Here is an 11,890-nt window from a genome sequence, read left to right as displayed (position 1 = left end):
TCAAAATCTATTTTCAATCAATTTCTATTTCATTTTTGGTGCAACAGTCATCTTAACATTTACTTTTTTTAAGGCAAAGTAAATTACATTATGCACCCAAACCACAGAGTACCTACATAATAGTCCAAATATCTTTTTTGTCTTTAATAATAACCCAAAAATACAAAAAGACATCAGTTTTGATCAACTAGGTTTCTAGTGGCACTAAATTAATGACTGAGACGTTTGATTACTTTAATTAGGTTTTTATTTAAGGCATACTTAGAATTGCTCTAGGGCCTTTGAGAAGGCTGCAGACATGTACATTCTCTATTATTTTGTTCTGAAGATAATATCCCAATTTTATTTATGAAGTTGAAGAAGCAGGTTCTCGAGAAAACCAGAATAATTTGTTTATTATATAAAAATAAATTCTGATATTGATACTTTATTCTAAAACCTTTTTTATTATTTAAGTAGGTCAGACTAGTGGTATGTTATGAATAATTCATTTTTAATTGTGTAAAAACTTTTTAACAGATCCTACTTACTATTTGTTACATCGATTTTAAAAAACAGAAACGTCACGTGACAAATGTCGCGATGATCGCTGATCGCTGCGTGCAGACGCTGCATAGATCGCCGCGACCAATGACAGGACGCGTTGATGTGAACACATCGCTACAAATTCATACACGCTGTCTGGTCGCCATCGCCATCGTCATCGTGCACGCCGGCTGCACGCGTTGGTCTGGTCTAACCTTTAGATGCAGGAGTTGTTCTGAAGCGGGGATACGCTGTGTTTGGGACATGTAAAGCTACTAAAGAATATGAATTGTAACTAGAGTGACAGATTCGGATTAGAGGTTCGGGGATAGACAAAAATACGATTGCACGTAGAAATAAAGCTCTCGTCAGGTGCAGGCGTTGTTCCGAAGTAGTGGTAGAGCAAGCTGTGTTTGGGACGTGTAAAGCTACATACTAAAGAATTTGTATTGTAACTAGAGTTACAGATTCGTATTAGAGATTCGGGGATAGACAAAAATACGATTGCACGTAGAAATAAAGCTCTCGTTAGATGCAGGAGTTGTTCTGAAGCGGGGATGCGCTGTGTTTGGGACATGTAAAGCTACTAAAGAATTTGAATTGTAACTAGAGTTACAGGTTCGGATTAGAGGTTCGGGGATAGACAAAAATGCGATTGCACGTAGAAATAAAGCTCTCGTTAGGTGCAGGAGTTGTTCTGAAGCGGGGATGCGCTGTGTTTGGGACATGTAAAGCTACTGAAGAATTTGAATTGTAACTAGAGTTACAGGTTCGGATTAGAGGTTCGGGGATAGACAAAAATACGATTGCACGTAGAAATAAAGCTCTCGTTAGGTGCGGGAGTTGTGATACGCTGTGTTTGGGACATGTAAAGCTACTGAAGAATTTGAATTGTAACTAAAGTTACAGGTTCGGATTAGAGATTCGGGGATAGACAAAAATGCGATTGCACGTAGAAATAAAGCTCTCGTTAGGTGCAGGCGTGATTGATCCCGCCCGGGCGCAGTGACCGCGCAGGTGCGAGCGGGCATCGACACCATAAAATTAATAACCCGTCGAGCCTCTACCAATGCGCTCTTGAGCCTCGTACGCACTGCACATGTGCGGTGCAGTGTGCATGGGCCCAAATGCATTACCCAACTGAAGAAGTGAAGATATGCGGGGTTTCATTTTCGATTAATGTAGGGTTACTGATATTACATCGTTAAAGACGATTTTTTAATTTCAAAAGTTTAAAAGGTACTAATTTTGCTCTAAACTTGGCAAGATCACTATATACAAGATTAGTTTTAAAAAAAGCATTTTCAGGATATTTTTCTGCTCAATTTTGTGTTAGTATAAAAACTATGGCCAAGTGCATGATTTATTGCATTACAGGGTTCTGTTTGTATTATTTTCACCTAATTACCTCTTTGTTTTCGTAGTTAAATGTATAACACGATTAATTTAGAGAAATGGGAATTTTTATTTACCTCAATTACCTAGGGTAAGTAGGTAGTTACTACTTAAAAAATCTAGGCCACCAAAATTTTAAGTACCTACCTAGCTACTTACCTACTGAAAATATTAGATTTTGTTTAAAATTCCATGACCATATTATTTTTTGTTTACTCAAACGTTGTACGGAACCCCATACTAAGAAAAAGTGCAAGGGTTCGTTCGTATCTCACCCGAGGCGCTCTAAAAAAGCTCACGTGAAATACTTACATTATGTTAAACAAATATCTGCCTTGAAGGTATTTCTGAATAAAAAGATGAAAATAACAATTTGATTGACTGACTCAAACCAGTATAAAATTAATTTCTACTAGGTAGTTTGCCCATTTTAAATATAAAATTAGTCAAACATTTATGGAGCGAAATAATTTTCGGTACCGAATACCAAACACAAAAAATACAAGCATACAAATATTTCAGTAAGATTACCTTTTTTTAAAACAGTATGATTTTCATTAATCAAATTCAAATCATTTATTGCTTAGTAAGTGACAATTTGTTATCTTACAACTTTTATAAAAACTGTAAACTTAATGAAGAAATAAGTTTTCATTCCGTCGCTGTCCCGTTCACTGAGTATGTAAGGGCTTTTACCCTTCATTGAACTGATGGTATGTAAGTATCGCGTTCCTAGAGTTATGCCTCAGTTCGTATGTGATTACAGTTTTTCCAGAGACCTTTATTACGGAAACGACATAGATATCATCCTATTAAACGTTTTGCTCGCTATAAAGATTAATAGAACGAATATCGCATTGCCGGTTCATTGCGTTCAAGTATATAGTTGTGATGGTGTAATTCACTACTTAATTTGATCAAGAATACTTTATGAAGATGTACCTTGATTACATCTTCAAACATAGGTCGTAAAACATGCTGAAAAGTATCAGCATCTATATAAACATTTCCAATGCGCTTTCACAAAATACATAACAACATACAAAGTAATTTACATACACGAGGAGTGAAGGTATCTCAAACCGAGTAGAGTCCATATAAAGTCGTAAAAGTTTTTATTCCACGGAGCGTTAAGAGCTTTTATAGAATTTATAGTAAACATAAAATGTTCCATTTGGTCTCCCACAAATTGAATTATCATAAATTGGTCCTTTCAACGCGTTATGCTTCATTCAGGCATGATGTTAGATCTGTATTTAATGGCGGCGCGGGTCAGACGGGCCGGCGGGAGGCAGGGCCACTCCGAGACGGTGAGTCTGCCTGATAAAAGATGATTTTATCCGCTCGATTTAGCATGAAATTGGAACACAAAGTGAATAAAGCCACAAGATTGTAAACATTATGAGGTTCCCCTTTTTTATTGCGGCATTCGGCTTATTTACGGTTCTCTTTTTATTGGTCACCGATGTCTGGCCGTACCCCCTATTTATTACCTTGTTAAACTCTAGTTAACGAACCGATCTCTCAGCGTCCACCGGCCCAGCTCATCTGGCGATGCAGTTAATTGGAAATTTATCGCTTTACTTCTGCAGAACTTAATAGATTCGCGTAAGCGCCTGTAAATTGGACTTTATCCACGAATCGAATTTAAATAAAAAGAGGTGGAGTCCTATATGTATTTTCCGTCAAACGTTAAAAGCTCATAAAATGTGAGTGGGTGTAAATCATGGACATTACACGTTCCCACGCGAGCGGGTAGCGTCGGATCCAGGATGAATGACTCACTAAACTCGAAGCTCCATTTCCACAAGTCATAGTGCAATTAATAATATGCGGCATCCTGTCGAATTATCTCTCGTCGTGGCAGGGGTCCGGGCGGCTTTAATTTACCACAATGGAGGTTGGTTCTGAGAAGCGCTCGTCGGCGAGGCGGGTCGATTCTTCGTCGAAAACAAACAGAAAATAATTATCATAAAGATGAAGAGCGGCCGCTCGAGCCTGGCTGCTGCTAATGGGACCCACCTGGCAGCCGCGCCCGCGCCGACGCATTCCGGCTCCGGCCCTACCAGCTCCCACCAGCGCACTGAATACCTATACCTACTCTTATTAATGCATAAGTGATAATATATTGCAAGCTTCAACTTTAAGTTACGTGACGATGCGCAAAACTAATTCCTAAAAGCTAAGCTACACAGCCATTATTTTGCATCCAATCATAGGATCATTATCATCAGCCACCGTGTCTTTTTTAGGTTTTATTCATACGTGTTCTTGTTTATTGTACCATGGCCTTACACGAATATTTGCATGAAGCTCTTTAATTTTATACAAAAACTTAATGTTATCTTTTTCAAAAGAAAGTAAGTGCTACAGAAGAAACAGTAGGTTCATTTTCTCAAAGAAAAAACCTATGCTTACACACAATATGAATGCGGTAGCCTTTCATTTTTATTATGGGAAGCACTCCAAAATTCCCATGTCCTAATGGTTAAGTGCGCACTCACACGCTTTTGTAGCAAACCGCTTCTGTACGACAATGGGCCCTTTGTTGACCCTAAGTATATGTTGCGATGAGCGGTCAATCTTATCTTTGGAGAAAAAGCGCAAATTTACAGTTACACCCATAGTCCTCATTCAGACAATCCTATCGGCGGTGATAACAGCTCCTTTGACTCTCGGGCACAGTTCCAGGGAACGGTTGAACTACGCACGGTCACATTCTTCGCTCGCATTATCTCGCTCACCAGACACTTGGTGGTCGACCACTTTTATCTAAGGTATGTCGTAATCTACACAGGGGTCTTACGGTACTTTGTCTAAGAAGTGCAACGACAATTAGCTGGACGTCAATGAGAGAAGTTTCAAGAAGCGCCAATATTGAAATGTAATCTAAATGGCCACTCGTTTTAAAGTATTATCTTTTCAGATCTGTTTCAAGTGCCGAACTATTCCGAGGCGCCTCAAGTTTCGTCGATAAGTTTGTCTCAATAATTCAACACTGCCGTGGAACTGTGAAAGCCGAAGATAAAATACTTTGACGAAATTCCTCGGCTGTCTACCTCAATGGCGAAATAGGTTTTTCGTATTCTTTTTTCGATGCCGTTTGTTTTTGCGTGGATGCCGCCACGTATCAGCCGGTGGTCCATTAAATCGGGAACAATGGTCCACTCAGTTTCTATTACCCGTTTTATCTAAGTTGACGCAGATTATGTGAATTCTGTCGGGAGGGTTTTTTAGCTCGCCTAGACGGGCGGCCATTAAACAAAGCGAGACCTCCTCCGCTCTAATAACCGTTGTTTTAATGGACTGATTGAGATAAAACAACTAATTTTCGGATCTTTAAAAGGGTTGCATGTAGGTGTGTGTTCATATGTAAACTTCCATCAGTTTGCAACGAAAGAATCCAGAAATCAGTTGAATTATGTGTACGCTGCAAAATGTAGAGTCATAAATATTAAAAGGGATAATTTAACAGTTTACTAATTACATTTTTCGTTCATTCATCAAGAATAATCTAGATGAATGCAGTACTGGTAACAGGACTAAGTATTATGTAATTTGAGTCTACAGTCGATTTTAAGATGTGCTTAATCTTAATTAAATTTAGGATCATCTTTACCTTTAGACCTGATCATACCTTAATTCTATAAGATATCAGTTTGATTGAAGTTGATTTAAATAAGTGAAGCAGGAATTTCCAAAAAAGTTACTCTAGAATCCATAGCCTCCCCACATCTTGGGAATACCTACATAGGCTAAATAAATAAAAAACGAAACTACAACATAAATATCATAAGATGAGTGTGACTGTGTAACCATTGACATCGTAATTAATTGAAACAAAATCATTACCCGCCTACGAAAATTCCGTCCAGTAAATATTAGTCATTCCATAAAATTGGGGAATGTTGGGAAGAAAGAAATAGTTCGGCGTGTTGAGAATTTTATCAATTATAGATAGTACGGGACCGCGCGCCCCCCGCGGCTCGTAGGCTGCGTAAGGGGAAACATGGAGAAGGCTTCTCGAAAAGAAACATTTTTGGCGCTTAAATTATTATGCTTCAGTAGGTACTTATCACATGTAATACAGGCTTATGCTTATTTGAAGCGATGCCTAAAACCAGATTTTAATTCAGGCATAGATTCCGGCCGATTTCAAAATGAAAATGTCTGGATTCAGCGAGTTCTTCCTTGTAAATGTCGCCCAGTAACGTCTTGACTACTTTAATGTGATAACGATGGAGTTATGGACATGAAACTAAATTAAGGAAATGTACGACCCACTAACGATTTTAGAGTAAGAACTTAGATGAAAAATGGGTTCAGGGGGCCCGATTTTGCCTAAATATCACATGCTAAGTATTTCAACAAAGACAATCAGGGTCTAAATAACCAGTTACCTTGAGGGCTAAGACCGACACTGACTTTTATAATACGTACAGTCAAGCAGTCAATCCCCCAGCTCCTGAATTGAGATTTTAAGTATGAACTCTACAATATGAAAACCGGAGGTATGATGACGACAGTATAGTCAAATTCATAATCAAGTACCTAGAAAATGAGCACACTCAAGCAAAAATATCAATTCAGAAACCGGGGTGCGTATTTTTATGAATATAAACATAGATGTACCTATTTGAGGTATTGCAAAAGCATCTTCCACAGTAGCAAGCAGCAGGTGCCTATCCCGTACGGCGAGGCTGCCGCGGTGCCCATTCCAGCGCATCGCGTGTGTCCTCCGCCTTACATTCCGAGTAACGGATAGATTAATGTTATTGGCATTATTTATAAAAACTTTATCGCTTTGTAGGTACTTAGCGTCACGCCATGTTAAGGCTTTCGATGAAAATCATTTCTTTTTGTGTTATTGTTATGTTTTAATTTTATTTGTGACGTATGATTTACGACTTGATAACATAATACTTAATGCTAAATAAATTTCTTTACTTATTTGTAACGTATGATGAAGATGTCACATTGTGCACAGGTGTAAGATACAGGTTGGCAGAGTTTAACAATAATTAATTTCATACTAATTAAAAGTTGAATATCAGTGAAAAATTAGTGAAATTTCTTCCCTGGCAAATTATTTCATGAGAGAAAAAGAGTAAGTCACACTTAGACCAGAGGTAGATGGGACTAAGTCGCATCGAACAGTCCAATTATGTCCATAAAAAAGTTTCATGAGGTTTGAATTCAAAAGATTAAATGCCTCTTCTATGGGTCGTACCTACGTAGGCCTATCTACCTCCAGAGTCAGAATGATGTGTTAATTTTGAGACACCCTGTATAAGTTATAGTAGCAATTTCAATAATGATGAAATCTAATTCCCTATCGACTTGCAATTGTTACGTTAAGTCCATCTACTGAATGTAGGTAACTGGGTGAGTACATAACATTATTCTCGATAGCGAAACATGTTTTTAACATTGTTATAACATTGTTTATTATTATCCAATTAGCGTTTTACAAACAAACCTGTTTCGAGTTTGAACGTTCGTGTGTATATTTTTACAAGCACGTGTAGCCGACGTGTATGCTGCCAAAAATCCGGCAACAAAGCCACGCTGACTCATCCGTACCAGTTAAATAACTGTATTTACTTCTCATGTAAAATTATTTCATGTAACAACAAACGAAAAACAGCTCGCGCTGTTTGTAAACAGGCACAGAACCGAGAAGCCTTGAAGAGTGCAGTCAAACGTGATCCATCCGTGGCTAAACGCAGACCAATTAAGACTCTATACACCAACCAATAAAGACCACACGTGAGCTGTAATTTAGTAGCCATCCTCACTTAAAAAAGGCGAACAAATACGGATTTTATTGAACCACTCCTAAGGATCATTTTTGGCCCGCTGGTTAACACCTGGAAAGTTCGGGAACTGAAAATTGTTTACCCGTAAATCACGCCCGTTGTTTGAATAAATTTCTATTTCGATGGCTTACAGCTAAGCGCGCGCGCAGGATTCCCGCTAACAATATTTCTGAGTAAATGAGAGAAATGAAACTGCGCACTTGAGATTTTAAATGTAATAACAAGTTTTAATGGCAGTTCAAATCATAACTCTGACGGCTTTCTCCGCACCAGGAACCGGATTTGGTATGATAATTTTAAGTCAATAATTTAATTTCAGGAACTTTACATCTAATCATAATATTGTTTCGTAATATGCTGAATCTACATAAACAATTTCCCACTTTAGCGGTGCAAATGGCCACTATAAGGGAACTTTTATGAATAAGTATGACTGTCTCAGCTTTATCGCTCGTGCTGTTATAGGACAGTCGGCAGCACCTCAACCTACCAAATGATATTTTGAAACTTTTATCTAAGCCATAATGATAAGGACACAGTGGTCACACAATGTCACGGACCAGTCCGCTGTTTGTCAAAGGCTTCAGGAAATTTTGTACCTTCACGATCGTGAAAGTAACAGCTCGCGTAAGATGTACGATTTTAAAATAATTAGTAGCTACTCTTAAAACCTTTACAAAAATATAACCCATGTTATCATGACACCTAAATTATTATTTATTTTGAGTGTCCTTATGACTTAAATAATGTAATAATAAAAGTAAAAAACATACCAACCAAATTGAGAACCTCCTCTTTTTGTTGAAGTCGGTTAAAAATCAAACCATATAATAAATCCACTATTGATTTCGAGAAGAGGGTAATAGTATACAGCGCCATCTGTGATAGATATAACGCACTAATTGGAAGCCGAGCCGATGTGATGTAAATAAATCCACGCTGTAACTACTTAATTAATTTATTACGACGAACTATTCAATTACAATCTAAAATGTTTCTTCAATCAAAAACTCGTGTACTGATTTCTTATACTTATCGGGCAGCGTATCCATTAGTTCAGTGCGCGTGAGCCAGTTCGCTTTCGCTTTATTTGTTAGCTTACCGCTTTTGTAATTGGCGTAGTAAAAGAATACCTGTAAATAAAATAAAAAAAACACTGTAAAAATATCGATACAAAATTTTTTTTAACTTGAATATTGGTGGCATATTTTCATATCTGTGATGACGATACAACACTACTCAGTGAATTAAAAAAGTACTGTTCCATCACTAAAACTAACATAACATAGCTTTAAGCTTCTACTATCTAAATTAAAATAAAAAATCATAATCTGCTGGGTGTATCTACTTCTTAAATAACTAAACACACTAAATATTCCAAATAATGTGTAACATAATCATGTTTCTAATGGATGATAACCCCATAGCTTACCTTAGCTCCAACTTTTCCATCAATTTCTGAAGGGTATTTATATTTGTAGAAACCACAGGGTGCGTTGGAAACGAACTGCACTTTTAGTTCTGAGCCACAGTGTTCGGAGACTATCCTTTCAGCAGTCTGGAATTATAAATAAATATTAGTTAGAAGGGATAATACAAGCAGACATTTTTAAAATATACGAGAAATTGCGTTTTTTATTGTATCTGTTACAGTCAAACACATAATCAGTCAAAACCACTTTTGACTGATTTTTGCAAAAGTGGTATTGACCAATTATGAGTTTTGTTGACTGTAACATAATTATGGATCATTAAGACTAAGATCTAAGTGAATAGGACCCAGCATTATAGGACTTTGTTTATGTTCATTTGTATTAAAGACCCTGACTGCTATATAATCACAGTATGAAGTGAGATAATGGACTTTATTTCAAAATTTTCCAGATTTTAAAAAGTTAGATTAATCCTTCAATTATGATGTACTCTGATTGATGCATCTGAATAAACACCTACCTGCCTCAAGGTTTCTCCCTGTGCCCATTTTCCTTGAGGCAACATATTTTTCTTGTCTTTACCAAGCTCGAGCTCAGTTACTAGAACCAAATGTCTTTGTAGGCACCTCTCTAGTGATGTTTTATCTCCTTTTTTGTCTGCTTCTGGAATTACAAGAAAATCTAGTCAATGCTCTGTGCAAAATAATAAAAATGTAACTTAAGTTTGCTACTGAGTAATAAATATTGATTGAAATTGCATTTTTTTTCTCTCTCTTTATTTGGGACAACAAATAGTTACATTGAGGGCTTATGTACTAAATCTTAACTTAAAAATTGAGTAACAAACCACTACCATTGACCACAGATAGGATCAATAGTAGTATAATGCAGAGCTAGATAATCCGACAAAATTAAACAACGTGTAAGTAGTGTTAGGGCTTATGTGAAAAAAATCATGTACCTGTTTCAATATCAGCAAACTTGAATTGTGCAAACTCTTCGTTAGCTGCATCTTCAAAGTCCTGGGCTGTGATCTTGCTTACTGCATCTAAGTCTACATCAATCGATTCATTTTTAATGAGTTCTGCTTGTATTCTGTAAGGAAAATAATAAATTTAATTGAGACATGAATAATGAGAGTAATGAATATTTCAGGTAGGCTCTAGGAGAGCCTCCAACTTTTAATTCTTTGATTTTTAAGCCCAAATATACATACAATAAGGACATCATAGCCCAGTCCATATTTCTTTTTCGCTTTTAAACCAAAAACTCTTTAGCATTTTTATTTCTAGACGTTTTTACCCGAGTCTAAATTCATATAATAAAAATAGCTAAAGACAGTACTAACTTATCATTGTCATGTCTAACTTCATGGTCAGACTTATAACTTTTCTCAACTTCCATGGCATACAACATTTCCTTGTATTTCTTTTGCATTTCATTTAGTGGTGGTGTCACCACTGGTAGCCTCTCAACACATACGCCAGTTACAATATCCCATGCAGGCTTGGAGCTCAAACCTGAAATTAGTATTTTAAAACTGAATTCTATTGGTTTCAGAGGTTATATTCATTCAGACTGAAACTGTAACTACCTTTAGCAAATGTACGCTGGCACAACCTTAACTCGGTTTGAAGTATCAATTTAAAGAACATGATTGTAGCTTTTTATTTCAATTAATTAGAATTTTGTGTATTTATACCTCAGATTTATACACTGCAAAACAATCAATAAATTTTAAGGTTATAATTTTGACAATCAATGACATTGACAGCTAACAGCTGACAACAGAAATAAGGCTGCCTATTCACATTTTAATACCGTTATTAAGGTAGTTACCANTTTTAATACTGGATTTGTCGATTAAATTGATCATATTATTGCGCCCTAACGGGTCGGACACTGGTGACCAGACACACTGTACAATTATTATAATTTTAGCCTATCTCTTGAGCTAAGTGTCAATAATTAGGGTGATTTACTAACTAACCAGTCGCATACGAACAACAGCAGTGAGATTCAAACAAGTTTGATCCATGATGCCGCACGACTATTGTGTGAGCCCACCCGTAACCCAAGCTTATTTAGCTTAACACAAGGGGCTGGACGGGACTATTAGTAATTTGTGCAATACAAAGTGCTTATACAGGGTGACTGGAACTGAACCCGCCATAGCTAATAGGCGTATAGAGGAGGTCATTTGCTAATTATTGAACCTTACTTTCTATGCCTAAAGTCTTATAGTTTAGGAGATATGTCAATTTTTATACTTTTTTCAGATTTTTCCGAAATTGGACCTAAAAACTGCTTCAATTTTTTTTCTCGCGTGATTTCAACAGTTTTTTTTTTTATTTGATAATAATATCGAATATGTCTTTATTCGAATAAAACAAATTTCTGATCCAGATAATGATTGAATAGCTAGTTACGAGCCGCCAAAGTTCAACAAAAGTATAAAACACGATAAAAAATTCTACTTCAAATTCGATTGAAACAAAAATTAATGGTGATAATGGTTTGCGAATAATCTTAAAAATATCTCCAGCTTCTCTTCTTTCCAATGATATATCACACGTTGTAATTGAATATTGAAATTTATCAAAAATTCAAAGTTTATGGAAGAAATGGAGTAATAATACAAAAATTATCCATACAAAGTTGATTTTGAATGTTTTTAATTTTTTTTTGTTTATAATGTAATTATTATTTTTAAATTCA

At 36.4% G+C, this 11,890-nt stretch overlaps 1 protein-coding gene across 1 annotated transcript; it reads right to left on the bottom strand.

The window, feature by feature from the left end:
- Nucleotides 1-8,681: 8,681 nt before the first annotated feature.
- On the bottom strand, nucleotides 8,682-10,941 carry mRpL46 (mitochondrial ribosomal protein L46). The gene is made up of 6 exons (XM_028309791.1): nucleotides 10,767-10,941; nucleotides 10,521-10,692; nucleotides 10,134-10,267; nucleotides 9,693-9,835; nucleotides 9,172-9,297; nucleotides 8,682-8,872 (listed from the first exon to the last, which is right to left on the bottom strand). Exons 1-6 carry the CDS (start codon nucleotides 10,825-10,827, stop codon nucleotides 8,726-8,728), a joined length of 783 nt encoding a protein of 260 aa, XP_028165592.1. The 5' UTR covers nucleotides 10,828-10,941; the 3' UTR covers nucleotides 8,682-8,725.
- Nucleotides 10,942-11,890: the final 949 nt, after the last annotated feature.

The sequence above is a fragment of the Ostrinia furnacalis genome, unplaced genomic scaffold, assembly GCF_004193835.3.
Source record: "Ostrinia furnacalis isolate ACB-3 unplaced genomic scaffold, ASM419383v2 OfSCF2833, whole genome shotgun sequence".
Lineage (NCBI taxonomy): Eukaryota > Metazoa > Arthropoda > Insecta > Lepidoptera > Crambidae > Ostrinia > Ostrinia furnacalis.
Note: the sequence above shows the minus strand (reverse complement) of the source record. Positions and strands in the feature narration are given on the sequence as shown.

Bases quoted from the DNA above. Each gene is read 5' to 3' on its own strand.
- mRpL46 (XM_028309791.1), bottom strand. From the start codon at position 10,827: ATGTTCTTTAAATTGATACTTCAAACCGAGTTAAGGTTGTGCCAGCGT. The intron at 9,298-9,692 runs GTAGGTGTTTAT...TTATAATTCCAG, and splicing joins AGGGAGAAACCTTGAGGCAG to ACTGCTGAAAGGATAGTCTC. The intron at 8,873-9,171 runs GTAAGCTATGGG...TTTTATTTACAG, and splicing joins ATGGAAAAGTTGGAGCTAAG to GTATTCTTTTACTACGCCAA.